A 27,778-nucleotide genomic window follows, 5' to 3' on the forward strand; every position below is an offset into this window, starting at 1 on the left:
AAATTAATGGACTGATAGGAGCAGAATTTCTGTGTTTCTTTTACATGTTTTAAGGATCTTAGTTATAATGTGTTCTTAATATGTATTTTATGAACTATGCGCTTATGCCACTTGCACTTTATTGTCTATGGGGTTATGTTGCAGATGTTCATTTTAGCTTATTTTGCTTTTGTTTTAATATATTACAATTTTTACGTAACCTGCTGTCCTTTCAATGAGCTGCTGGATAATGTATTTTTATGTGTTTAATTTCATTGCCTTTTGGCCGAAGTTTATTGGTGATGAACATAAACCTCCAAGCAGGGAAACTCAAACAAAAGGGGGGGTTTAGCAAATCTAGATCTCCAAAAAGATCTGGAACACCAAGAAGGTAGAGATCTCCTTCAAGACGCCACAGGCATCATAGTGAAAGATAATCTTCGCAGGGGACCTCCAGAAGTCAACATTACTCTCCATTGACACACTCCACATGTTCTTCGCTAAGAGATTATTTTCCAACGCTATAGAATTCTCTACGAGTCAGAGTGTCTTCAATAGATGACAATTATACTTTTAATTATGTTTTGGTAAGAGCAGCTGCCAAACGAAATTTTTCTATCCAGTATCTACTACCTCTACATCAGTGATCTTCAAGACATTCCATCACAGAAATTCTGCACAGCCTTTATTACCTTTGGTACCAGGCCTCTTGGAAGCTGCCATGACACTATTTCACACCAGCTTTTGCACCTTCCAGATTGCTAATGAAATATAGGGCTCCCGATGAAGATCCAGTCTTGTTAAGATCAGATACTCCTCAAGATTCAGTGATTATCTCAGCTGTAAAGAAATCACATACAGCTGCGTCATTATCCACTGTTCCTCCTGAAAAGGAGAGTAAACAAATGGATATAGCAGGAGGGAAGTTTTTGGCACTGTGGCAACCAGTATGAAAACTGAAAGCAGCTAATTTACTGCCCCATTACAACAAATCTCTATGGGACTCCCCTCAAAGATTCATAAAAAAGCTGCCAAGAGAGGACAGGAAATATTTTTCAAAATTCTTGCAGAAGGGCCTGGTGGTTTTAAACCAAGCAATAAGTGCAGTAGCAGATGCTCTGACCTGTCTGCTCATGCATATTGCTGTGAAGTATGCCTCAGGGGCAATTCCTCATTAAGGTTTACGGGATTGAAATCAGAAGCACAACGAGAATATTTTAAATCTTCCTTATCTTGAAATTCTTTTTGGATCTCATGCAGATGATGAGATGGCCCAATTGAAATCAAACCTAGAAACACTGAAGGCTGCAGGTCAAGAGAGAAAGAAAGAATACAGAAGGGGCTACAAGTCTCACAACGGAAAATACTTCCCATAGAGGGATCAAGGCCCTCATTTGCTTTCTCAACAACAGCAGCAACTCCTGCATCAGAGGTAGCCCTATCAGACCAAAAGGTCCTCTAGATGCCGAGGAGGATAATAAACATAGGATGCTGCTGGAAATCCTCAATAAAAGCAGTTCAGTTTACCTTCTCTCCACTCCATTAGGCATTCCGGTAGGGTGAAGTATTTCAAACCATATCCAAGAGTAGCACAACATAAAAAAAGCCAAATGAGTCTTGAATATTGTCAGAATTCATATTCTCTCACGTTCAAATCTCCTCCACCTACTATGCCACCAAAGAAATCATTTCATTTACATCAACACATGCTTCTCAAGGAAGTGAGCGCCAGGTCCAAAACAGGGATACATACCCATTCTTGATTTGAGGTTAACAAACAAATAAAGAAAGAGAGGATCAGGATATTGGCTTTACACCAACTCTATCTGCAATTACATCAAGGACATTGCTGGTGTGTGATAGATCTACAGGATGTTTATTCATTGTAGGAATACATTCTATCAGTTCAAAGTTCTTCTCTTTGGCCTCAAGTCAGCTCCTCGCTCTTTTTCAAAGTGCATGGCAGTTGTAGCTGCCCACTTAGGAAAACAAAACAAAAAACATCTATCCATATTGGTACGATTGGTTGTTCAAGGCATCATCTCTAGATGTAGTGAAGAAGAAACATTTTCAAACTGCAGAAAACATCTTACTTAAAATGGGTTTGAAAATCAACTCTCAGGAATCAACAATCATTTCTGTACAAAGGTTTCACTATTTGGGAGTGACATTAGACACCACTATCTTAAAAGTATTTCCTTCAAAGGAGAGACTCGTATCTATCCAACAGAAATGTTTCAGTGTGAATAAAACACTTCATCCGACAGTGAGACAAATCTCCTCTTTACTGGGATCAATAGCATTAGGCATTTTACTGACACCGCTTGCCAGTCTCCACATGAGGCTGTTATAGCAATCTCTGAAAGATCAGTGGATCTAGAAATCAGGAAGCTGGGAAAACAAATAAACACTAACCCAGCACGCTGCTCACCAATTTCCTTGGTGGTGCGAAGGAACCAACCTTCAGAATGGGGTTTCTTTTAACAAAAGCATGCCTTCACAACCAGATGCATACCTGCTAGGATGGAGTGGTCATATGGAACGCCTATAAGTACAGGGAACTGGGGTCGGAGATAATGAGAGATCGTATTAGATTAATCTTTTGGAATTAAGAGCTCTTTATGTAGCTCTCAAATTGTTTATTCATTCAAAGCACATTTGGATCTTTTTCATACATGCAGTACAATTACAGTGTAGTACCTGAAAAAGCAAGGGGGAACACATTTGAGGCAGTTGCCTCTAGAAGCTCAGATCATTTACAAATGGCTGCTAGAAAAGAACGATTACAACAATCCATTTGCCAGGAATTCACAATGAGCACGCAGATGCCCTAAATTGTGTGAAACAAAAGAATCATGATGTGATCCTAAATGATGAAGTGCTACAAGACTTCTTTGATGATTGGAGTTATCCTCAGATAGACCATTTTGCCACTGCAGACTCAAAAAATACCCAAACCTTGCCTCAAGACGGTACAAACAAGGAACCATGGGAATGCCTTTTGATCACCTAGTCAGGGAGTTCTCTATCCTTTTCCTACCATTCCACTGATTTCAACAGTGTTGATCAAACTTCAACATCCCAAAGCAGGAAGATAACCCCAGAATGGCCTGAAAAGTGGTTGTTCACAGATCTTCACCTATCAGGGAGACCACACAAGAGTTGCTGTGCAGACCGGATTTTCTTCAGATTCGGAGGTCAGATCCTACACCACAGCCTACCATTGATGAACTTAGTGACTACTCTCCTGAATTCCTGCAATATGGGCATTTAGATCTTCCACAGGGTTTCACGGACATCTTGAAAGAAGTGAAGAAACCATCTACTAGAAAATCACATTCTTTCAAGTGGAAGAGATTCTGCATCTTGTGTGTTCAGAATAACCATAACCCTGTTGCGTGCCAAGAGGAGGTGGTTATTCTTTATCTTTTGCACTTGACTCCAACTGGCCTCTTTTTTTTATTTTGTAAAATTTCATCTTGTAGCAATTACTGCATATAGGAACTCTCCATCACAAGCATCTTTCTTCAAAATACCATTAGTAAAGGATTTCGTAGAGAGGATTTCCCTCCTATTCATACTCCTTTCCTCAATGGGAGTTAATTAAAGTGCTTTCAAAATGAATGGGACTCCATTTGAACTCATTCACAAAGCTACTCTACAAAATATATAATAGAAAGCAGCCTTCCTTTTAGCCATTACATCCGTACACAGAGTCAGCGAAATTCCAGCTTATACAGTCTTTCATAAAAACAGGCTTGTAATAAGAACTCATCCTTCTTTCCTTCCCGGGATTAGGCTGTGTCGTGTTCTATGCTTCTCCTTCTGTACATTGTTGTTTGAACTGTATGAGGAGTTGGGCCCACTCCATGGATTTTGGGTGTTTGCGGATGCCCCTCGCCTCTTCCTCTCTGATTGTCTCCTCCTCCGCCGCGCCCCATTTTAGTAACGCTCCCGTCCAGGCTGCTTCCGAGGGTCCCGCTGGGGCCCTCCAGTGCATAGCTATGTTCCTTTTCGCTAAGAGGAGAGCCAGAGAAGCAAATCTCCATTGCACTTTTGCGTTTTTCTTTTTCGGGGATATCCCCAGGGCACATGCCTCCCACGTAGAGGCGACCGGGAGATCAGTCGTCGCTTGGAGCATGTGGTGCACCGTGTCCCAGTATCGTTGTATGGATGGGCAGGCCCAAAATATGTGTTTGAAGTCTGTGTTCAACAATTGGCAGCGGGGACAGCGAAATTGCGTATCGGGGTAGAATCGGTGGAGCTTGTCCGGTGTCAGGTACGCACGGTGCAGGATTTTGAACTGTATATTTTTGAACCGAGCGTTCCTGGACACCTTTTTTGGGAATTCCAGTGCTTTGCGCCACTCTTGAGTCATGAAACGCTCGGCCCGCATCCTCCTCACATGCGCCCCGGAGCCCGTCCAAGGAAACATCCGTCAATTCCCGGATCGCTTTGTAGTGCCACGTGATTAGATGGCTACCGGACCCCATGCGCAACAGTGTGTGCCGCACCGGATGTGTCGGGGGCTCACCCTCCCGTAGGTTCCAGAGTTGACCACTACTTTCTAACACTTGTCTGTGACGTAGGAATTGTCCAGGAGGGAGATCATACCATTCGATCATTTGAGCAAATGTCTTCAGTTGCCCCTCCTGGAACAATGCCCCCACCTCTGTGATGTCGTGGTCGGCCCACACTCGGAGGGCCCCGCAGTGTAGTATCCGCCGTTCCGGGGGAGTCCCGCAAGGGGGAGTATAGTGGTTGGCCCCTGGACATGCGGTGTATTCGCATCATGCATCTGCGAGCTATGGCCACCTGTAGCGGGTGCGTGCACACTGGTGCAGTACCAGGCAGTAGCAGTCGCCGGATCGTCGGGAGGGGTATTCTGCCTCTCTCCGTGATTGTCTCTCCTGTTTGCCTCTCCGCTGTCCAGTGGGACAGCCATTGGAGCTGCGCCGCGAGGAAGTATGATTCGAAGGACGGAGCTCCCAGGCCTCCACCCGTCGTGGGTAGGTATAGTGTGCGCAACGCCACTCTATGACGGCCCCCTCCCCAGACCAGGGTTGTTAATAACGTATCTAACTCCCGGAAGAAGGAGCGTGGCGGGACTATAGGAAGGTTCGCAAAGTAATAGAGCATCCTCGGTACCATGATCATTTTTGCTATGGCGACACGACCAATGGGTGCCAACGGTAGCGTCTTCCAGAATCCCACCGCCGATCTCAAGCTTGCCAGCGCCCTCCGGTGGTTACCCTCAAAGAGATCTTTGGGGGAGTGGTATAGTCGCACTCCCAAGTATCTGGGGGCCGATTCGTCCCACGACAGCCTATGCGGACCCAGCGTTATCTCCACACGCTCCGTTTGAACACCCAGAGGGAAGATCGACGATTTCCCCCAGTTTACTCTGAGTCCCGAGGTCTCACCGAATTCCCGCAACACGGTCCATATTGGTGTGAGATCATACAAGATGTCTCTAACATATATTAAAAGGTCGTCTGCGTATAGTGACACGCAATGGGTCGTGTCCGCAATGGGGATCCCCCATGCCGCCCCCTCCCGACGCAGTCTCATGGCCAAGGGTTCCATCGCCAGAGCGAAAAGGACTGTGGACAGGGGGCATCCCTGTATGCTTGGTACTGCCTTTTAGCCGACTGTTTTATTTATTGGCTACAAACAATTTTACACATTAACTGTACCCGGGTATTATCTTGTTTAGGACCAAAGCCCATTCAGGTCGAGATTATGGATAGAGTTGTGGCAAAAACATTTGTTTTCAGAACGAATGTGGCCCATACAGGGCATTATTGAAGACTCTTTCATTACATTGATGAATTTACAAAGGCATAGTTGATGAGGATAAAGTCATTGGGACGGTGTATATAATGTATATTCACCAGGTCCGGGTTCCGTTTTAGACATTATAGGATGGCGTAATCTTCTGTGCTTTACTAAGCATTTTCATGAACAATTGGTCCTTTTACTATTTTCATTACCCAGAAACTGACAATGTTTATGTATATGGATTGCATATATAAAACAAATGGCAGCTTCGGCGTTTCGTGCAAACACCAAAGAAGGCAGTTGCCGAAACTCGTCTGTGTGCCCGAGTCCATTTGATGAATAAAAACTGTGGAACTCGCCCCCATGAGTGCTGTCGTCTATTGAGGGTACGATTAGCCGGTGGAGTTGGTAGCAGTATATAGAGGCGGGAGCATCCCAGCTTGAGTGCTGAAAAATATATATATACATATACATATACATATATATATATACATATGTTGTGATCAAGGCCGTGGTAACGCGGCCGAAACGCGTCATGCCGATTGACTCGAAAGAATAAACCTGCTTTAACCATATTCTCAGCGTGTGTTGGTCTGTACCTGTTCCAGTTATCTGCTGGAGTTTGGGAACATATATATATATATATATATATATTATCTACTGGCAGTCGCCAGTAGATAGTTATAGTTAGGACCGTGTTTCCATAGGAAATCTGCAACATTCTATTTTGAATAACTTTGGCGCCGATTGACGAATCCTCGCGAAATTTTCAAAATAGGTGGGGCGCTCCGCTCCGCTCCTTCCCTGAAAGTCTCGGGGGGATTTGTCAAGCGGGGGCTTAGAAAATGGGGGGGTCCCAAAACGAGTTTTCCCCATGCATTCTTCCATAGGACCTTTAGTCCAAGCTACAGCCCGAACGGCTGAACAGAATTACTTGAAATTTGGCAGAGAGGTAGTCCTCAGGTCAGGGATGTGCCTTTTGCAGGTCTGGTGTAAATCTGTTCAGTATTACCTGAGAAAATAGCATTAAAATCAATATATATATCTATAAGCGCGCTCCGAGCGCGTACGGTAAGCTTACCGTACGCGCACGCTGCCGTGCGCGAGCTTAATTCTGATTGGTGGTTACATGACTGTAAACATTCGAATCGGTCGAAATCAGGAAGTGTCGGCCGCCATTTTGTGTGTCTCACACTGATAAACAAAGGTGGAGAACGTGAAAAGGGGGCAACGAAGAGAGTTGCAGACCCCCTAGCGTTTGTCAGGGGGTCCAAAAAGGACTCAGAAGTGTGAAAAATACATTTTTATTTTTTCAAAAAAAAATCGCGGGGTATGCGTACCGTGCGCGTACGGCGGAAAAGCCTTAAAAATAAATATATTAATAAATACATAACTTAGCATTTAAAAAAACGTACAAATTCACTTAAAAAACCATAGGTTTCACACACGTTATAGTTAGGAATTAGCATTTAAAAAACCTTGCAAATTCACTTAAAAAACTATAGGTTTCACACAGGTTATAGTTAGGTGGACATTTCCCTCGTAAAAAACCAATGAAATTCCCCCGTTATAGTTAGATCAGATAACTATAACTCGCGCGGCCGCCACTCTATCACAAGGATGATGTCATCAGTGATGTCATGAGTGATGCCACTGACCATGTCATGAGTGATGTAATATGTGACGTCATCAGCAGTGGATTGCGGTCGCGCGAGTTATAGTTACTCGACTCCAATTTTTCTGAATTACTATGTCCTGGAATTATAAATGAATGTACATCTCTTCTGATTGATTTAGGCCATGCGGACAGAGAGTTCTCAGATTTAAGATGTAGCGCGATTCCTTCTGGCGCAACATCTTTTCACGATCTCCGCCCCATTCTTTTTTGGGGATTGTCTCTATTCCAAAAAATCTCAACTTCTTCCAATCTCCTTGATGGAATTGCTCCATATGTTTCGATACAGCATTTGTTCGATCTTTGTGTATTGTTGCCCTCACATGCTCCATTATTCTTTTCTTTAGTTCGCAAATGGTACTTCCCACGTACCTTTGTGGGCACGGGCATTCTATCACATATACTGTGTATTGTGTCTTGCAAGTGATTAATTGCCGAATTTCCCAAACTTTGTTGTCAGCCAGTTTTACTTCTTTAATGGGTTTGGCTATTTGGCACATTTTGCATGAATGGCATTTTACGAAACCTGTTGTTTTCAGCCATGTGTCTTCTTTTTTCTTCCCTCTGAAGTGGCTGTGAATCAGATGATCTTTAAGATTTCTTGCTCTTCTGTAAGTCACTGTGGGATGGGTACCCACTATATCTTTCACAGTATTATCCAATTGCAGAATCTTCCAATTTTTTCTTAAGATTTTTTCAATTTGATTACTTTCTTGTGCGTAATCCATTATCATTCGTATTTGATCCGTTTTTCCCTTATTCTCAACTTGTTTCACCGCCAGGCAGTCCTCTCGTGTTCTCTCATTGGTTCTTTCCCAACATTTTGTTACCAACCCTGGTTTGTATTTCCTCTTTATAAATCGGTTTGCTGTTTTTTCACTTTCGATTTTCCATTCGGTTTCCTCACTGCAAATCCTGCGGATCCTTAAAAACTCTCCATATGGGATGCTGGAAATTAGGGAGCCCTGGTGGAAGCTGGTTGCTCCTAGGGTGGCATTTGTCGCTGTTGCTTTTCTATGTAACGTCGTTTGAAACTCATTGTTCTTAATATAGATTTCCGTATCCAGGAAAATTACTCTTTCCTTACTTATCGTGTAAGTGAATTTCAAATCTTTTGTGCAGTTGTTCATCACATTGAAATATTCCTGGAATTCCCTTGCTGTACCATCCCAGATTATTAACAAATCATCAATGTATCTTTTCCAACTGACGATTTTGTTCACAGCTTGATCATTCATTGTACTCCATGCGTGCTCCTGCTCCCACCATCCCATGGCTAAGCAGGCGTAACTGGGACTAAAAGAAAATCCCATTGCGGTCCCGCTGTTTTGACGGAATGTTTCTTCCCCAAAAACGAAGATATTTTGATTCAGACAAATGGATATCATCTCCAACAGCATTTTGTTGTGATTACTGTATTTCATACTTCTTTCCTGTAGGAAGTGATTGCATGCTTTTATACCCATGTCATTCCCAATATTTGTATATAGGGCTATGACGTCCATTGTTATTAGCTGGTATGATGTCTGCCATGGTGTATTTTGTAACAGTCTTAGAAGATCACTTGTATCCTGTATATATGAGCTCAATTGGGCAACATAAGGTCTTAAAAAGTAATCTATAAAATTAGCCATTGGTTCCAACAAAGATCCCTGTGCTGACAGTATCGGTCTTCCTGGAGGCTTTTTCTGATCTTTGTGTAGTTTTGGTAAGAAGTAAATTGTCGATGTTACTGGATGCGTCACCGTCAGGAATTTGCGTTCATCCTCATCAGTTAGACCACTTGATGACCATTCTGAAAGTTTATCATCCACCATTTTTTTGATTGTTACGGTTGGATTAGTTGTTAGTTTCTCATAGTATTGGGTTTCCCTCAACTGGCGATGTGCCTCTGCTATGTATGCTGTCCGTTCCCATATCACTATGTTTCCGCCTTTGTCGGCCATTTTGATTTCAATTTGGTCATCCGTTGATAGTTTCTTGAGGGCCTCCCTTTCTTCTCTCGTTAGATTGTCATCATATTTGGAATGTTTCATTTTGTACAGGTCTTGAATTACTGCATCTTGAAATAAGTCAATTTTATTTCCCGGGCCCAATTGAGTATAACATTTTGATTTAGGCTTCTTTCCACTAAGGCCACCTCCCGTTTGACTGCAGGCCTCTTGAAGGGAGATATCATCACTATCCATCACATCCAGATTGATTAATGTTAGGAAACTCTCTAAATCTTTTGCCTGAAGGCCTCGAGTTGTTTCTTCGTGTTGTTTTCTTTTGTTGACTGTATTTAGCTTCTTTGAAAACTTTTGCTAGTTTAATTTTTCTAAATTAATTTTCCTTATTACTAAATGGGGAGCCCTGGAGGACTTCAAGGACCAGCATCCTGTTTGCCTGGTGAGGCCAACGTGATACTTTTGTGACATACCCTTGAGAAGAGGGAGGGACAAGCAACCACCTGACTGGAAGTATTTACTTCATAAACTCCACCTGGACAGACCCCCTGTGAGAGTGAGGAGCCCGTGAAACCGGCACTGAAGAAAGCAAACCAAAGCTGAAACGCATCTGCCGTTAGCGTTCATGGACTGCCTGTCACCGCGTACATGAATATCATTAAAGTTGCCTTTGTCACTCTGGAGCTGTGTCGAGCTTTCCTTCGTGCAAGAGAAAGCATTGGGTCTTGTGTTGCCAGCAAGCTGCTCCTGGCTTTCGACGCGCCCTTTCGGTCTGGAGTAGCGCGGTAAGACAGCATCTGGACTTTTGCATTTTGCACACCGCGCTACCCCCCCTGCAGTTTGAAGAACTACATGAGGTCTAATTCTGCATTCAAAGGGGAGAGAGGAGGTAAATGCCATTACCTGATAAAGAGTTCCAAAGCAGCTTTATTTCACACTGGGCACTCGAGCTGGCGTGGGGCCCGACATCCAATCCATGATTGGGACATCACATGGTGTCGGGTTTTCCTTATTACTAAATGGGGAGCCCTGGAAGACTTCAAGGACCAGCATCCTGTTTGCCTGGTGAGGCCAACGCAATACTTTTGTGACATACCCTTGAGAAGAGGGTGGGGCAAGCAACCACCTGACTGGAAGTATTTACTTCATAAACTCTACCTGGACAGACCCCCTGTGAGACTGAGGAGCCAGTGAAACCGGCACTGAAGAAAGCAAACCAAAGCTGAAACGCGTCTGCCATTAGCGTTCATGGACTGCCTGTCACCGCGTACATGAATATCATTAAAGTTGCCTTTGTCACTCTGGAGCTGTGTCGAGCTTTCCTTCGTGCAAGAGAAAGCATTGGGTCTTATGTGTTGCCAGCAAGCTGCTGCTGGCTTTCGACGCGCCCTTTCGGTCTGGAGTAGCGCTGTAAGACAGCATCTGGACTTTTGCATTTTGCACACCGCGCTACCCCCCCTGCAGTCTGAAGAACGACACGAGGTCTAATTCTGCATTCAAAGGGGAGAGAGGAGGTAAATGCCATTACCGGATAAAGAGTTCCAAAGCAGCTTTATTCCACACTGGGCACTCGAGCTGGCGTGGGGCCCGACATCCAATCCATGATTGGGACATCACATGGTGTCGGGTTTTCCTTATTACTAAATGGGGAGCCCTGGAAGACTTCAAGGACCAGCATCCTGTTTGCCTGGTGAGGCCAACGCAATACTTTTGTGACATACCCTTGAGAAGAGGGTGGGGCAAGCAACCACCTGACTGGAAGTATTTACTTCATAAACTCTACCTGGACAGACCCCCTGTGAGACTGAGGAGCCAGTGAAACCGGCACTGAAGAAAGCAAACCAAAGCTGAAACGCGTCTGCCATTAGCGTTCATGGACTGCCTGTCACCGCGTACATGAATATCATTAAAGTTGCCTTTGTCACTCTGGAGCTGTGTCGAGCTTTCCTTCGTGCAAGAGAAAGCATTGGGTCTTATGTGTTGCCAGCAAGCTGCTGCTGGCTTTCGACGCGCCCTTTCGGTCTGGAGTAGCGCTGTAAGACAGCATCTGGACTTTTGCATTTTGCACACCGCGCTACCCCCCCTGCAGTCTGAAGAACGACACGAGGTCTAATTCTGCATTCAAAGGGGAGAGAGGAGGTAAATGCCATTACCGGATAAAGAGTTCCAAAGCAGCTTTATTCCACACTGGGCACTCGAGCTGGCGTGGGGCCCGACATCCAATCCATGATTGGGACATCACATGGTGTCGGGTTTTCCTTATTACTAAATGGGGAGCCCTGGAGGACTTCAAGGACCAGCATCCTGTTTGCCTGGTGAGGCAAACGCGATACTTTTGTGACATACCCTTGAGAAGAGGGAGGGGCAAGCAACCACCTGACTGGAAGTATTTACTTCATAAACTCCACCTGGACAGACCCCCTGTGAGAGTGAGGAGCCCATGAAACCGGCACTGAAGAAAGCAAATCAAAGCTGAAACGCGTCTGCCGTTAGCGTTCATGGACTGCCTGTCACCGCGTACATGAATATCATTAAAGTTGCCTTTGTCACTCTGGAGCGGTGTCGAGCTTTCCTTCGTGCAAGAGAAAGCATTGGGTCTTATGTGCTGCCAGCAAGCTGCTGCTGGCTTTCGACGCGCCCTTTCGGTCTGGAGTAGCGCGGTAAGACAGCATCTGGACTTTTGCATATATATATATATATATATATATATATATATATATATACAGTATTAGTCTGTTTACCATGTTTAGTGAGGAACTAATCATGTGACTTTGTGTCTTGGTTTTAAAAGAAACTGATTTGTTCGCATGTGATTGTGTGATCAAGGGAGTTGTCCCGAAACACGTAACGCGAAGAATAAATACCCAAGCCGGATGGCTGAAAAGCATCTCCAGTGTCGGTGTCTGATTTTGATAAAGAAGTCGGATTTGGTTGGAATATATATATATATATATATATATATATATATATATATATATTTCCCAGTGACAGTCGCCACTGGGTAGTTCTAGTTAGGTTTGGTTTTCCATAAAAAAAGGAATTTTTGGGGTTTGCTAATAACTTCGATGCCGTTTGATGAATCGTCACAAAACTTTCCAAAATAAAGCAAGTTCTCTTCAGCTCCTTCCTGCAAAGTTTCAGGCTGATCCATTAAGCTCGGGTCTGAAAAAAGGGGGGGGGTGTCAAAAAAGCAAATTTCCCAATGTATTTTCCATAGGCTTCTTTAGTCAGTTCTACCACAAAACCTGCGGAACGGACTTCTCCAGATTTTGCAGGAAGCTATAGTTTGATCTGCATATTGTGCTTTTTATGATTTGTTGTAAATCCATTCAGTACTTTTTAATAAACTTTTTAAAAATAAAGTTTAAAAATATTTGTATATCCGGACAGTTGGGTCCATGAGAGTCTCGCAGCAGTGCCAATGTAAAAATACAGGGTTCCCAAATGGCCCAGGGAGCTTTTTTACCCATGGGCCATCTTGCTGCTATGGGAGTCAGACTCCTGTGGGAGTGAGCCCTCTGATTGGCTGGCAGGAAATATTAGAAAAAGGGTGCTTGCAGACATTACAGGACTCGAGGACTTAGTCCCCTGACCTGAATTTAAAAAAAAACTAAATATTATGTGGGGGTAGGGTAGGGATACTAGACTCCCCTAGGCCCCATGGAGACCCATTAAGGTAAAAATGAACAAAAATAGGTGGTTGCCACAATCCTGTGAGACTCTCATGGGACTGCGGCAAAAAGAAAAACAAAATGACCACCGCCTTTTTGCTATGTAGATATAGGAAGGGAAGGGGGTGTCAGTGAAACCCACTCCCCTGTTTATTTAGGGGCCCCGGGCCATATATATGTAAGAGCGGGGGGCGCGTGGCCCCTCTCTGATCCATTGTTGACGCTGAGGACCCTATGGCCCGGTGTCCAAAGTATTTTTAAGGGCCTAGGGGCCCCCACCCCTCGGAGCTTCCTCACTTGCTGTGTCCCAGGGATCCCTCTCCTGGGAGACAGTAGTTTCCCTACCGGCACCAATGCGGGCAGGGAAACATGTGTTCAGTTGTGGCCGGCATGGCTCGTAGGTGGAAGGACGAGTGCGGGGGTAGTGCGGGGAGGGGGAGTCATGGGGTAGGTCGCACGTGAGGGGGGTTAATTTAGTATTCTAAAAAAATAAAATTATTTACACTTACCTTTCCGCCTGCCGGGTCCCGCGCCTTCTCAGCTCCTGTTCTCCTGTTCCTGCCGGAAGCAGAAGGCAGGCAGCCAGGCTCCCTTCCCTAAGCCAAACACAACGCTGCAGGCAGTGTTGTGATTAGTCGGGACAGCGCCCAGCCAGGCGCCGATGGGGAGGCCATGTTCTCCATGTAGGCTGCATTGCAGCCTGCATGTAGAAGGGCAGAGTGCGCATGACTGATTTGGGTGGCCCCAGAGGGCTGACCAAACGGTCTATGCGCGCTCTGGGCACACCACTGCTCCCCTGCTCGCAGAGCAGCCCCACCCTCCCTCCCGCCCGCCCGCAACCAAACATAAAATGGTAATAACTGAAAGTTATTACCATTTTATGTTTCTGCTTCTCACACTGCAAGAAAGTAGTGGGGCAACACTCCTCCATCCTAGTGGAGGAGCCACCCCTGCATGTGTTTGCTCATGTTTGGTGAAGCATATTCAAATCTACTGCCAAATGGGAGCAAACACAAAGTCTGCTTTCAGCGGGCGGGAGTTTTTAAAATGCTCCCACTATCTGGGAGTGGACTTGTGTTCTGTTGCTCTGCCTGCATAAGACAGAAAAACATATTGCTCCTGCCTGGAAGGAGCATCAGAAAATAGCTGCTCCCTCCGCACTGGAGCAATGCCAGCTCCAGCACCATGCAGGAAGCTGGCTTGGGCCGCGAAGGGTGCACTCCCCGCAACGTGTTATTTGTCGGTGCCCCGGGTCTGCACCGTGGCACCCACCTGTTTAAAATGGAGGCCCCGCAGGATGGGGTTCCCGTGGCCAAAATAGATTTGGGGAGGGGGGACACACGTCCTTGGAAGAAGGGGTTCCCATAGCCTGAGAAAGCTCGGGGATAGGGGTTGGGGTCCCCTCCCCTTTAAGAAACACATGGCCCAGGGGTATGGGGTCCCCGGGGTCTAATAAGCTCGGGGAGGAGGGGCCCTGGTGGGTGGGGTTCCTGGGGCCCATGAGATATCAGGCCTAGGGCCACACTGCCTCCCTTGCCTTTTTTATTGCTTTGCCCCCGGGGATGGGATCCCCAGAGCCTGATAAGGAAATCATCCAAGCTTTTTTTGTACGCATTACCCTATAAACTAGTATGGCATTAGAGGCCTGAAAGTAAGTACCAAACAGCTCAGAATAATATGAAGCATCATTAATACCATCACAGATACTACTCCCTTAGCTGTAGCAAGAATATGTTATGTGTAACATTGACCCAATATCATACACTTCACGGGTAGCCTAGCTCACATTAACAATCAACCACAGATATATGGGAAACTCTCATTGCACAGTGTCCAATATGTATCCAATTGTTCAGAGAGAGCCAAGTTCCTCAAGATACTCAATGTCTGTTCCAAAATGAATACCCTACTATGGACAGCTTTTATCTGTATCAAAACCTCACAGTCACCAAACCTACTGTCTTATGGTTTCCACTTTCTCAGTGGGAACTGTTAATTCTCCAGTATTGGGGTATCTTTCATAGATTAACATGCTTGATTCATTCCCCGTCGTCGAAGTTGGAGTCCCACGGTGCATAAAAAGCAGTAAGTTATTACTCTACCATTAAAGTTAATAGAGAAAAACCATTCACTTTAATATCTTATCCTACTCATTAGGTAAGGTCCAAACTTCAGCCAACCAGGCGACAGCACCCTCTAGAACCCTCTCCACAGAGGCTCCAGGATCTCAGATTTTCTACCGCACGATGTGTGAAGAGAGTCTTACCTGAGCTCTGCTCAATACTTTCTCTTGGGCTTCTGGATTTCTTAAGAACTTCAATTCAACATGTCTTCTTCTAAAAGATCTCTCTTCATGCATTGTGATTCTTGTAGGAAACTAAGACTTCATTCTGATGACCCCCACAAGAAGTGTATCTACTGCATTCACCCTGAGCACCAGGTGAGAGACTGTAAAATCTGCAGGACTTGCTCTCAAAAAACCCTGAGAGATAGAGAAAGGCATCTGCTTTTGTGGCTACACAAGCTTAAAAATATGGACAATCCTTTATCTGATAAGGAGAGCGATTACTCTTTAAAAACTACAGCATCTAAGAAAAGGGTTAGTGAGGCGAAGCTTGTATCTCCTAAAGCTTTTAAGGTGTTGAAAAAGCATCACCACACCTCAAAACATGAAGATCAGCCTTCATCTTCTAAAGAAGATCTTGCCTCTCTTAAGGGTCAGTCTGTGCCCTCTATGCCCTCAAAATCTTCTTAAAAAATAAAGCAGGCATCAAGGTCTCTTCCTGAGACAACTTTACCTCACAAAAAAGATGTTCCACTGACAGAGCCGTCGACGACAACTTTGTCGATGAGGACTTCCGTCGCCATGACTACGACGTCCACGTTCTCTTCTCCTCAGACTAAGATGATTATGTCATCAGCATCTTCTCCGTCTACGTTAGTCTCTGTGAAGGTTAGGCCGTCATTGGCAACAACTTCGTCTTCCTCCTCAGTGAAAAAGAAAGGACTCCTGTCAGGAAAACCTTCGTGGGGGGAAGCTCCGTCGCCACTGCTGCTGTCTGCGGCTCTCAAGAACAAGTCTCCCTCGTCTGCGCTGTCCTCGTCGCCGGTTGCCTCGTCGACGGTTGCCTCGTCAACTGAGCCCAAGACTTCGGATTCAGATCTTCGTTGACGAACCTTGTCAACATCAAGACCATCGACGAAAGATACGTTGATGATAACTTTACCTACGACTTCCTCGTCGGTGGTTTGCTTAACTCCGTCGAGGAATTTAACTGCTTCTAAAGATAAGGACTACTATCTAAGAAAAGACCTTCTCTGGAAATAATTTTGCCTATCAACTCTTCTCCAAGCAAGGTGTCTCTCTGTCCTCCATTGGATATTTCTGATTATGGAGCAGATGAAGAGAAATCAGAGGATGATGGTATGTTAGGGGCAGCTCGCAGTCCATCTGAACTTCTCATCAAATGCCAGGAGGATGAAGATGAGGACTATGTTTTTTACCCTGAGGTCAACAACCAGGAGAGGCAAAGAGAACAAACAATCCAAATGCCTGTTTCTCTGGTATCAAACTTACAACATATGGTAGAAGATTATTATCGCAGGTTTCCTCCTTCAGAGCCAGCCTCTTCAGTTCCTCAGACGCCTATTACGCAGCTTTCTTTGCTAATTTGATCTTCTCCTCCGGTTTCTCCAGTGCCTACAGCAACACATCAGCCATACCAGGAGGTTCATACCACTGATGACGAGAGAGAAGAGGGAGAGTTAGATGAGATATTCCTTCCCAATGAATGGGACTATCAAATCCAAACACCATCGCCTTCCACACCACCTCCAATAGATTCATTACCTGAGGATATAGGAGGTTTTCATACCCTTATGGAGAGAGCAGCTAGGAGGTTTCAGCTTCCAATGATTACTAAGTAGACAGATTGTTTCCTGTATGATTTCAAGGAACAGACAAAGAGACAAGTTCGCTCTATTCCCATAGTAGATTTCATATGGCAAGAAGGCTTAAAAGTAATGAGAACATCAGCCTTAATCCCGGTGGTCTTACCTAAATTGGAGAAAAAGATATAAGGCTCCTGATAATTCGCCTGCCTGTCTTACCGTGCAACCTAAGCCGGACTCTGTGATCTTGCAGGCATCCCAACGTTGTGCCAGAAATTCTGCTTCTCCACTATCGGATGGAGAAGGAAGGTGTCTCGACTACATCGGTAAAAAATTCTCTACCATGACGGCAACTACTGTGAGAGCGGCCAACTATCTTCCCATTCTAGGCAGATACGACTGTCAAATATGATCAGACATTTCGCCTTTTATTGAAATGTTACCAGAGGAATCCAAGGCTGAGGCACTTAAGATTCTAAAAGAGGGAGAAAGGATTTTGGCTGAGATCATCGATTGTGCAGTAGACGTTTCTTCCACAGGATTCCGCCAGCTGGCTGGGGGTGCGGTTCTGAGGCGTAAGAGCTGGTTAAAGGCTACTTCATCCAGACAGGAAGTGCAAACGAAGATTATTGACATGCCTTATGATGGTGAATCTTTATTTGGACACATTGATGAAGCCCTTCAGACCATCAAAAAGTACACAGATACTGCTAAGGCTCTGGACACTCTACAATTCAAGAAGCAGTCCTTTCGTAGAGCAAGAGGACGTGGTTCATCTTCCTTTCAGGGAAGTTACAGCCAGTACAAGCAGTACCAGCTATATCAGGGTCAATCAAGGTACCCATCATCACAGAATCAACAGAATTGTTTAAACAGCATCCTGCCGCTTCCTACAAACACTACAGAGGAAAGACTGCCTTCAGAGGTAGAGATAACTCCAAGAAGCAGTGACAAACGCCTTCTGCCGGCCACAGTTCCCATCAATCCTCTCAAGGTTGGTGGAAGAATTTCCATTTTCCTTCCCAGATGGTCTACAATAATAACAACGGACAGATGGGTTTTAGATATAGTTTCCAACGTTCACTTTTTCGAATTTCTAAATATTCCTTCAAACTGCCCTCCCAGAGGTCCCCCTCCTGCTCATCTAAAGGAGCTTTCATCGTAAATAAAGATAATGTTAAAAAAGGGAGTGATCGAAGTGGTACCAGATGTACAGGGACGAACAGGGTTCTATTCAAGGTTTTTCCTCATAAGAAAGACATCGGGAGAGTGGCGCCCCATCTTGGACCTTTGTTGGCTTAACAAATATCTAAAAAAGCAATCCTTCGGGATGTTATCACTGCAGGAGGTGCTTCAATTGATAAATCAAGATTTCATGGCAACCTTGGAACTTCAGGACACCTATTTTCATATCCCTTTCCTCCACAGGCACAGAAAATTCTTGCGCTTTAGAGTGGCCAGCAAGGATTTCCAATTCAGAGTTCTATCATTTGGCCTTCGTTCTGCGCCCCTAGTGTTCTCCAAGGTCCTAGCACTGGTGGCGGCTCATCTACGTCAAACAGGAATTCATATCTTCCCTTATGTGGATGATTGCCTCATAAAGGCAAAATCTTTTGCAGTGGCAAGCACTTATATTCAAGAATGTCTCTCTTTCTCTTCCAATCCTTGGGTCTTTCAATACATTTTTCAAAGTCTCAGTTAATTCCTCAAAGGTGAAAACATTCTTAGGAGCAACATTGGACACTCATCAGGCAAAGTCTTTTGCCTCACAGGAAAGACAACAAAATATCTGCAAGTTGGCAGCTTTACTTCTCACAAGAAAGTTCACTTCAGTCCGCAAGTACAAATCGCTTCTGGGAATGTTGTCCTCCTGCATTCCCCTCGTTCCCAACTGTTGTTTGCGGATGAGACCCCTGCAAGAGGAATTAGACAGTTAATGGCTGCAAATTTCAGGGTCCTTCGATGACATTATCAGGATAACACCCCAAATGAAAAAAGCATTCCAGTGGTGGGCTCACATCCCGAACATAGCGGCTTCACAGTAAGCGGCTTCACAAGAAGTCGAAGGCCCATCCTCTATTGCGTCTTTGTCTCGTGATGTTGGTGTTTCTAGGCCTAGTGCTGAGACTCCCACTCCGGCTCCACTCCTGAGCCTCTCGGTTTTCCCTGGAGCCAGAGCGACCTGGATGCATATGCAAGAGTACTATGAAGCTCTCCATCTGGTCTTTGGGCCCTTGTCTCCCTCTGGAGTGCCTGCGGGCCCCAAGGAGGTCGTAGGTACCGTAACTGCATCATCCCCAGCGGGTTCGCCCTTGGCGGCAGTTCCAGCCTCGGAATCTGAGGTGCCAGTGCACGGTCCTACGGAGCCACCAATGGCGGTTGACTTCGGCTCGACATTGGTCGCCATTTCGGTGCCTGTCATAATGGTGCCGATAGACTCTGATCTGGAGTTGGTGTGCACTGTGGAGCCAGCTACGATGCGACTCCGGATATCAACGCAGTCACCGGCTGACATCTGTCCTCCTTTGCAGGTGGATGTCGGCACGGCATCGCCGCAAAGCCGTTCGATGTCGCCTCAACAGCATTCGACATCGCCTCAAAGCCGTTAGCCATCATTTATTAAGCCGTATACGGCGCAGGTCATTTCTGTGGAGGATCCACAAGACCTATTGGGGGAAGGTTGTGAGGAGATGACTCCCTTGGAGCAGCCACTGGCCCCTTCTAGGTTGGACAGCTGTATTGGGGAGCTGGGTGAAGCGAGTGGGTTAAATATGTCCCCCTGCTTCCTCCTTTTTGTCACCTCCAGCCCTTGCCTCAGAAGCCAGCTCCACTTTGGCAGAGGTCTTGAAGAGAGTGGCTGATGTCTTGCATCTTACTCTGCATACTATGGAAAAGATTATAGACCCTCTTATTGAGGTTCTTCATCCTGGTCAATCGGGGGTTGAGCCGGTGCTCCCTTTTTGTGAGGCCCTTACTGACATTTTGTTGGGGGCATGGGGAAAACCAGGTGTGCCAGTGTCCCGGGTGACCCCCTTGCCTTGTTCGGTAGCCGACCCACCACAGCTTCGTATTCAAGCCTGTTTTGGTGTCCCCTGACATGTGGAACCTCCCTCATTGCCCTCTTGATAAAGAATCCAGGGAACAGGATTTAATGTAAAAGTTACTTTTCGTCAGTAACATAATATCTGGTAGAGACACAGTCTAGTCGCAGATTCCTTCACTTTTGAGTTCTCGCTAGGCAACAGACTCACAATACATACATCCCCCGGCGCGCAGAGGTGCTGCTGAAAAATGTCCGGGTCCAGACTGGCGCCTAGCGAGAATTCAAAAGCTACAGATGTCACTTGGAAACTTTCAGCTCTAACTGAAAGGATTGATCTTAAAGAGGGTTCACTGATAGCATATCGTTGGTAAAAACATCAATGGTAAAAATATAGACAAAGAAATATAGATAGTAAAAATATGGACTTCCTATACCAGGTAAGTACAAAAATATTGAATCAAAAAAATCAAAGTTAAAAATATAGATGTAAAAAATATCGATTTAAAAATATAATTAAAATAACATATATTAAAAATATAAAATATTAATATTATCTTCAACAAAAAAAGATTATATACATTTTAACTAAATATAAAAATGAAACTTAATTTAAATTTTTTTAAAGACAAACATAATAATTTATACATATACATATATTTACTTTAAAATAATTTATTAACTATTATCTTTATTTAATTTCTAAAGTTTTAAATATATCAAAATAAAATATTTACATATATCAATAATTTAAAATTAAAAAAATATTCTATGACTAATTAAAACTTTCAACTACTAAAACAAAATTAAAATGTACACAATAAATACAACAGTAGGGAAAATTATAGATAGCGAAACAATTAAATTTACCATTCCAACTGCACTAAGTGTAACTGTAGGGAAAGTGTTGGATAGCGGAGGGGTAAAAATTACTATTCCCACTCCAAAGAGTGCAATAGTAGGGAAAGTGTTGGATAGCAGAGGGGTAAAATTTACTATTCGCACTCCATTGAGTGCAAAAGGAGGGCAAATGTTGGATAGTAGAAGAATTAAATTTACTATTACAACTCCAGTGATTGCAACAGTAAGGAAAATGTTGGATAGCGCAGGGGTAAAAATTACTATTCCCACTCCAGTGAGTGCAACAGTAGGGAAATTATTGGATAGTGGAGAGGTAAAAATTACTATTCCCACTCCAATGAGTGCTACAGTAGGGAATATTTTGGATAGCGGAGGTAAAAATTACTATTCCAAATCCAGTGAGTGCAACAGTAGGGAGAGCATTGGATAGCAGAAAAACAAAAGTTGCTAATATCATTTAAACAATTTGTTGGACAGCGGGCCGGGCCATAGGTGAACTGACTACAGTCACCGGACAGCTCCAGACACCGACCAGCAGACGCATGCTGCCGCCAGGAGCGACGCCACTTCTGAATAAGCCTCTCCTGTTGACAGTGGCGCGCGCTTGCCTGACTCGTTAAACCGCAAGGTGCCCATGTACACTATACAGAACGGATGTTCCAAACATGGACTGACCACGCACTGACAGAGCTAGGCTCGCTCTATCTCAACAGGCAACTGCAGACATTCGCGGCATTGGCGACCGATATGGAACTCCCCAGAGGGCAATTCCTGCTACATCGGCAGCTACTTGAAGACTGCTGCAAGGTATGGCACACAATAGATACTGACCCCCCCACACACCCGATGATTCACACACTACTACAGATGGTCCCGGGACGACATCTGGTTACCTGGATATACAAGGCATTACGAGCTCTCAACCCACTCACCCCGGCGCCCCTTTTGGAAATATGAGAAACTGAATTCCAAAGACCGCTCCATGACAAAGAGTGGGCCCGCGCCCTAGAGTTCCCTAAAAAAGTGTCCCGCAACTACCGTTTCAAAAACACACAACTGCACATACTGCGCGCATACCTCACCCCCGAGAAACTTCAGGGATACTACCCAGATGGGTCTTTCACATGCCCCAGATGCCCAGAACCTAGTGCCTCCTTTAAACACATTTTTTAGGACTGTCCGGCGCTCCACACTTACTGGGCCAAGATTCATACCACCCTTCTCACAGTCATGGGGATCCCAGATATCCACACGGGAGGCCTGTGGGCTAGGCAAACGGCGCAAGAACAGGAAAGTTGAAACGCGCTTCGCAGCCCTGGCGCTCCTCCTAGCTAAAAGGTGCATAGCAATGCACTGGAAGGCACCGGTAGGACCACCTCTAACGGCATGGGTGGTAGCAGTCAAAAAATGGGGCGCAGCAGAGGAAGAGGTACTCCGAACCAAAGAAGTTAAGGGAACTCGCAAACACCCTATATCCATGCCGTGGGCTATTTTACTTCACTCCTTTACACAAGAAATATCAGATGAGCCGGGGTCCCACGCAATCCACTCCCTGCTACACAAATACGCCCCCCGGTACCTCTGGATAGTCCCCCTGCAGAATAGGTGCCGAGTGAGTCCGGACTGGAAGCCGGAGCTAGACGGCGAGCGCAGCATCTTTTATGCGATGTTCCAGGGTTCCCCCCTGTGCAGACACGACCTGCGGCTTAACCAGAAAGTGGTAACTAGATGGCTCTCTTCATACAACTAGACATAAGACACGGTGTACCCCAGTTATATTTCCCCAGTTCTCCAGTTTAAATCATTGGCTGGCATATAGAACCATTTACAGCATAGGGCTAAAACTGAGAGCGATCGCCCAACTGTCGGTACGACCCATCGACTACCTTGCATGGACTCAGACCTAGCCCTACCTACCAATCTGTAATAATGAGATCCTGTTTAATTATGTTTGGTGTAGCATGTACTCAGATGTTATTCTACTCCATGACAAGATGTATAATGAATGGATATTACGCTACATTCGTAATAGCTACTACTGTACTGTTATTCTACAAATGCCAATAAAAATGATTATATAAAAAACCATTTAAACAATTTGAAAAAATTAAATAATCTTAAAAATAAATAAACAATATTTTAAAATGTACAATTAAATATATTAAACATATAAAACGAACACCTAATATAATGTTAATTACATATAACAAAAACCTACAAATATGATATAAAAAAACATTACAAAAATACATTTATAAACACTATATATATTTTTTTATTTGTTTATTGATTCAATGAGCATAGTGACATACATATATATGCAATTTGAATAGTCATACCAAAAAAATGAACAGGCCCCAACACCCCCCCCCCCCAACAGGGCAGACGACAGTGTATCATACATTGGAAGTATAAAAGACATCAGAAACAGGTATGAGTAGCGGAACAGCGGTCATTCGAGGCGTGACCTTGCGTCTTGAAAAATTACTTTCCACCAAACAGTAAGGGTACATAGCAAACAGTTCATTTCAAGTCCGGCTGAGTGAGCAAGTATGCAGTAAGAGGTGCCCAGAAATCCCTAGGGCGAGAGGCTTCAGGTAATTCCTCAGCGTAAATCCCTAATTTGTCCCTGCAATAAAGCAAGTCTCGAACCCAATTTTTTACAGTTTGAATGGTTTTCGCTCTCCAGGAGAGTGCTAGAGCCCTCTTAGCAAACAGAGTGGAAAATGCGGTTTTCCGCCGAATTGCAGGGCTTTAAATATTTTACATAACCAAGCAGGCAGAATTCTGGTGTGCAATGCACCGGTTCCAGCACAACATCAGTGAGAATATTTGTCACCTTGCACCAGAAAGGCACTAGAGTTTGGTGATAAGACCTTTTCGCTCCTCCCCCCCAGAATAGCTTGCAACACTTGCAGAGTAACAGGTTCCTCTGGGTAATCCGGGTAAATAGTTTTGATAGCTTGCCAGACTCTAACGTAAGTGACACTTAACATGAATCCACGAGCTGTAGATCCCTGTACATCTTGGAGTGACCTGAATCAACCTTATTTGTAAAGATCTCCCATCTGGGATATACCTACTGTTGCTAGTTACCGCAGGGCTGGTTTTTCCTTTGCAGCCAAAATATCAGGGTGTGAAGCCAGTGGTGACCGCGGGGCATATCTATATGGGAGCCGCACCCTTTGTGCAAGCATCTTCTAAGCCCATGCAGTGCATAACACTGGATTAATCTCAGTCCTAGGACCTCCCGAACCCCCGGAAAGGGTCGCTGCCTGCAGAGGTAATGGACGGACAGCATCAGATTCAATAGCAAGATGAGGTTGAAATTGTGGCGGATAATGCCAGTAGTGCGCAAACTTCACCTGTGCGAATAAATAAAATAGTCGGCAGTCAGGAGCTTCAAACCCACCCGGTCAAACGGTTGCACTAATACATCCCAACTACATCTAGGTTTTTTCCCACCCCCATACGAATTGAAGAATTGTAGATTGTAGCGTCTGGAATAGTGCCATATTCAGCTTAATTGGAATATTAACGAAAAAATATAGTAGCTTAGGTAAGAAGGTCATTTTTACAACTGCAAGTCGATCTTTAAGGGAGAGAGGCAAGTGCACCCACCGCTCCGCTTGTTCAGTGATGCGTGTGATAGCCCGACCATAGTTCTCGGATATCACCCTTTCAGGGTCTCTGTGCAACCAAACCCCAAGATACCGCACCGGATCTTGAGTCCACGTCAGCGGGAAATCCAGGTCTATCTCCTTGGTACCAGCTGTCAGTGGAAACACCACTGACTTTGACTAATTGATACCCAGGCCGGAATATCGCTCAAATTTCACGTATTCCCGTAGCAGTGCGGGTAAAAAGGTAGCAGGGTCTCTGACGTATAAAAACATATCATCGGCATATAAGGAGACCACTAGTGGTCGCTGCTGAAATCTTAATGCCGCAGCTGCATGCAACTGTCTAAGTTTACCGGCCAGAGGCTCCAGTGCCAGTGAAAAAAGCATTGGTGACGGGGCATCCCTGCCGCATGCCCCTTCCAATGGGAAACGCCGAGAAAACCCAGCCATTAACCCGCACACGCGCGACCGGCGCAGTATATAATACCCTAAGCCATTGAAGAAAGAACGGAGGTAAACCCATTCGTGCTAGAACTGTAAACATGCAATCCCAGTGGAGGGAATTGAAGGCTTTTGCTGCATCAAGCAGCACAGCCACCGCCTGAAAATCGGGATCGAGATAGTGTGGCGTGGAGAACACATTACGCAAGTTGTGCGTAGTGAAGTGCGCAGATACAAAACCTGACTGGTCAGGCAAAACTATCAGAGGAATCAGTGGTTGTAGCCTGGTGGCAATCATCTTTGCCAGGACTTTGGAGTCAATGTTGATGATCGAGAGGGGCCTATAGGATTCACACCGATCTGGGGGTTTATCTGGTTTCAACAAGGTTACCAGCAGAGCCTCTCTAAGAGTAGGTGGGAGTTCCCCTTTGTCATAAGCCTCCGCAAACACAGCCAGTAACCTAGGTGCGACATCATCCACATATGTTTTATGGAATTCGCTAGGGAACCCATTTATACTTGCTGCTTTACAGGTGGGCAACGCCATATTAGCTAATTTGACATCTTCCACATCAAAACGCTGCATTAAATATTCCCTGTGTGCGTTTGAGAGCCACCCCAACCCAACATCTTCAAGGTAGGAGTCTATTTCCACCGCCAGAGGGGCATCTTTGGCTGCGTAAAGCGTGGTGTAGAATCTTAAAACTATATCACTAAGTTCGGAAGTCAAGTAATGCGTCTCCCCCTCCTCGTCTACAAGTTCCTTAATACACTCTTGACTGCACGGCACCGACAATTTCTGTGCCAGGGAACGATTAGGATAGCCCCCCTCCCCATAATAGCGAGTAGTTGTGCGACAAGAACGGTGTTGCAACTCCTGATAAACCGTTTCATTATGGTCAGTGACCAGATCTCTGATCTAGGCTAACGTTTGTGGGGAGGGATTTTCCTCATAGTCCCGCTCAAGTTTAGAGATCTCGAATGCAAATTTATGTATTCTGCGCCGGAGATCTCGTAACACTCCAGACTGCGCTCCAATACAAGCACCTCGAATCGTCACGCTAAACACCTCCCACAACATGCCAGCGCTATCAACTGACCCCTCATTTTCACGAAAAAAATTGCGCATTGCTTCGCCAATAGTGTGTTTGAAAACCGGGCCCGCGAGTTCAGTGGGCTGAAGTCTCCATGCAAAAGGTGGCCTCTCACACAAGGGTATCTGTAGGTCAAGAACCACTGGAGAGTGGTCTGAAATTGTGCGAGGCATATGTCCAACTCGCACCGCCCAGGTGCAGACTGACTCAGAGACAAGCCAGTAATCAGTACAGAACCAGGTCCCATGAACCAAAGAGATGATCGTACTTTCACAACCCCCTGGATGTTGAAGCCATCAGATATCAAACAACTGACCCGCATCCAATATCCCCAGAAGAGACTCCGCTGCCTGCTTAAGCCTCCCTGTGCCACTGCCAACTCTATCCAAGGTTACATCTAAGCATATATTGAAGATTCGGCACCACACATCTGAAAAAAAGGACGGTCATCAATATTTGGCCCTTACACATTAACCAATAAAACAGTCCTGCCCCCCAATTGTCCATACACAATCGCTACACGTCCATGCTCATCTGTATCTGTCTTAAGCTAAGTGAAGGGAACCCCTTTTCTTAATAAGTATCATCAACCCCCTCAAATAGGTAGAGTGCAAGGACTCAATTTTCATAGCTGCCCACCGCGTACCTATTTTTTTGTGGGGAGTTCTTAGTAAGGTGTGTCTCCTGAAGTAAGGCTACCTGCATCCCCAGTCTATCCAGGTGTGCAAAGACAGACCTAATCTTTTTCGGAGAGTTAAGTCCACGCACATTCGAAGTAACGAACTTAACCACACCAATCATACCGCACACTCAACATTAGATAGATACCAATGCTATGCATCCTGTATGATATGTAAAAATACTACCACAGGTCATTACGACCAATGCATAAAAGAATACGTCAATAGCTAACCATTCAACCCCCCCAAACCCAACCCCCCACCCACTTCAGCATCCCCAAAAATGCCAAAGCCATCCCAATTCTGTGAAGCACCTCCCCAACAAAAACAAGCAAAACAACTTTGCATTTGGGGGACACCCATTTGGGGGACGCAGAGTACAACTAGCCTCCCATCTAGTGAGAGGTGGCCGAGCAGGTCTAAGTCTTGTGCCTAAAAGTTAGATCTGTGTCATAACAGCCTGCATTATAACAAGGACATAATGACGTCCAGAAGTGGGAGAAGCCCACCAATAAACATTCACAGATATAGAGGCATCTACAGATTACATCCCTGAGTGAGTAGCATCAATTACAAAAAAAAAGGAAAACAGCAATTAGCATCATTGCAAGCCAATCTTCCTCATCATGAGGCGTGTTAGTTTCACGTCGCCTGCGTTTCAGCTGTTTCACATGTTCCATGGCAACTTTAGGATTGGGAAAAATCTTGTGTAATCGCCATCTGGCCCTACGCGCAGACGTGCGGGATACAGCATGGCATAGGACACTCCCTCAGATTGTAAGAATTTCTTCACTGCACTGAACTCCCTTCTAGCGGATTGCACAGAAACTGTGAAGTCTGAGAAGAAAGCCAAAGTATTGCCCTGGTACTCGATAGTCCCTTTGTCCCTGGCTAGACAAAAAACAGTATCCTGGTCTCTATAGTTTAATAGTCTTGTTATGATAGGACAGGGAGCGGCACCAGGAGGTGGTCTTGCTGCAAGTGAGCGATGCGCACGCTCAACAACAAACATGTGGGACAGGTGCTCAATGTGAGAAGTTGGCCTGGCATATGCTGGTCACTAGTTATAGTGGCCACCTTGCACCAGTCCAAT

The 27,778-nt window shown here is 45.1% G+C and overlaps 2 protein-coding genes across 2 annotated transcripts in view; one reads left to right on the forward strand and one right to left on the reverse strand.

Annotated features, from left to right (window-relative positions):
* CFAP45 (cilia and flagella associated protein 45) overlaps positions 1-27,778 on the forward strand; it is a 513,786-nt gene that overhangs the window by 468,527 nt on the left and 17,481 nt on the right. The window lies entirely within an intron of this gene.
* Positions 7,522-11,839, reverse strand: LOC146775797 (uncharacterized). Its single transcript, XM_085638977.1, has 2 exons — positions 10,511-11,839; positions 7,522-9,887 (listed from the first exon to the last, which is right to left on the reverse strand). The coding sequence occupies exon 2, from the start codon at positions 9,622-9,624 to the stop codon at positions 7,522-7,524; it is 2,103 nt and encodes a 700-aa protein (XP_085495103.1). The 5' UTR covers positions 9,625-9,887; positions 10,511-11,839.

This window comes from Triturus cristatus, chromosome 12, assembly GCF_964204655.1.
Source record: "Triturus cristatus chromosome 12, aTriCri1.1, whole genome shotgun sequence".
Taxonomy (NCBI): domain Eukaryota; kingdom Metazoa; phylum Chordata; class Amphibia; order Caudata; family Salamandridae; genus Triturus; species Triturus cristatus.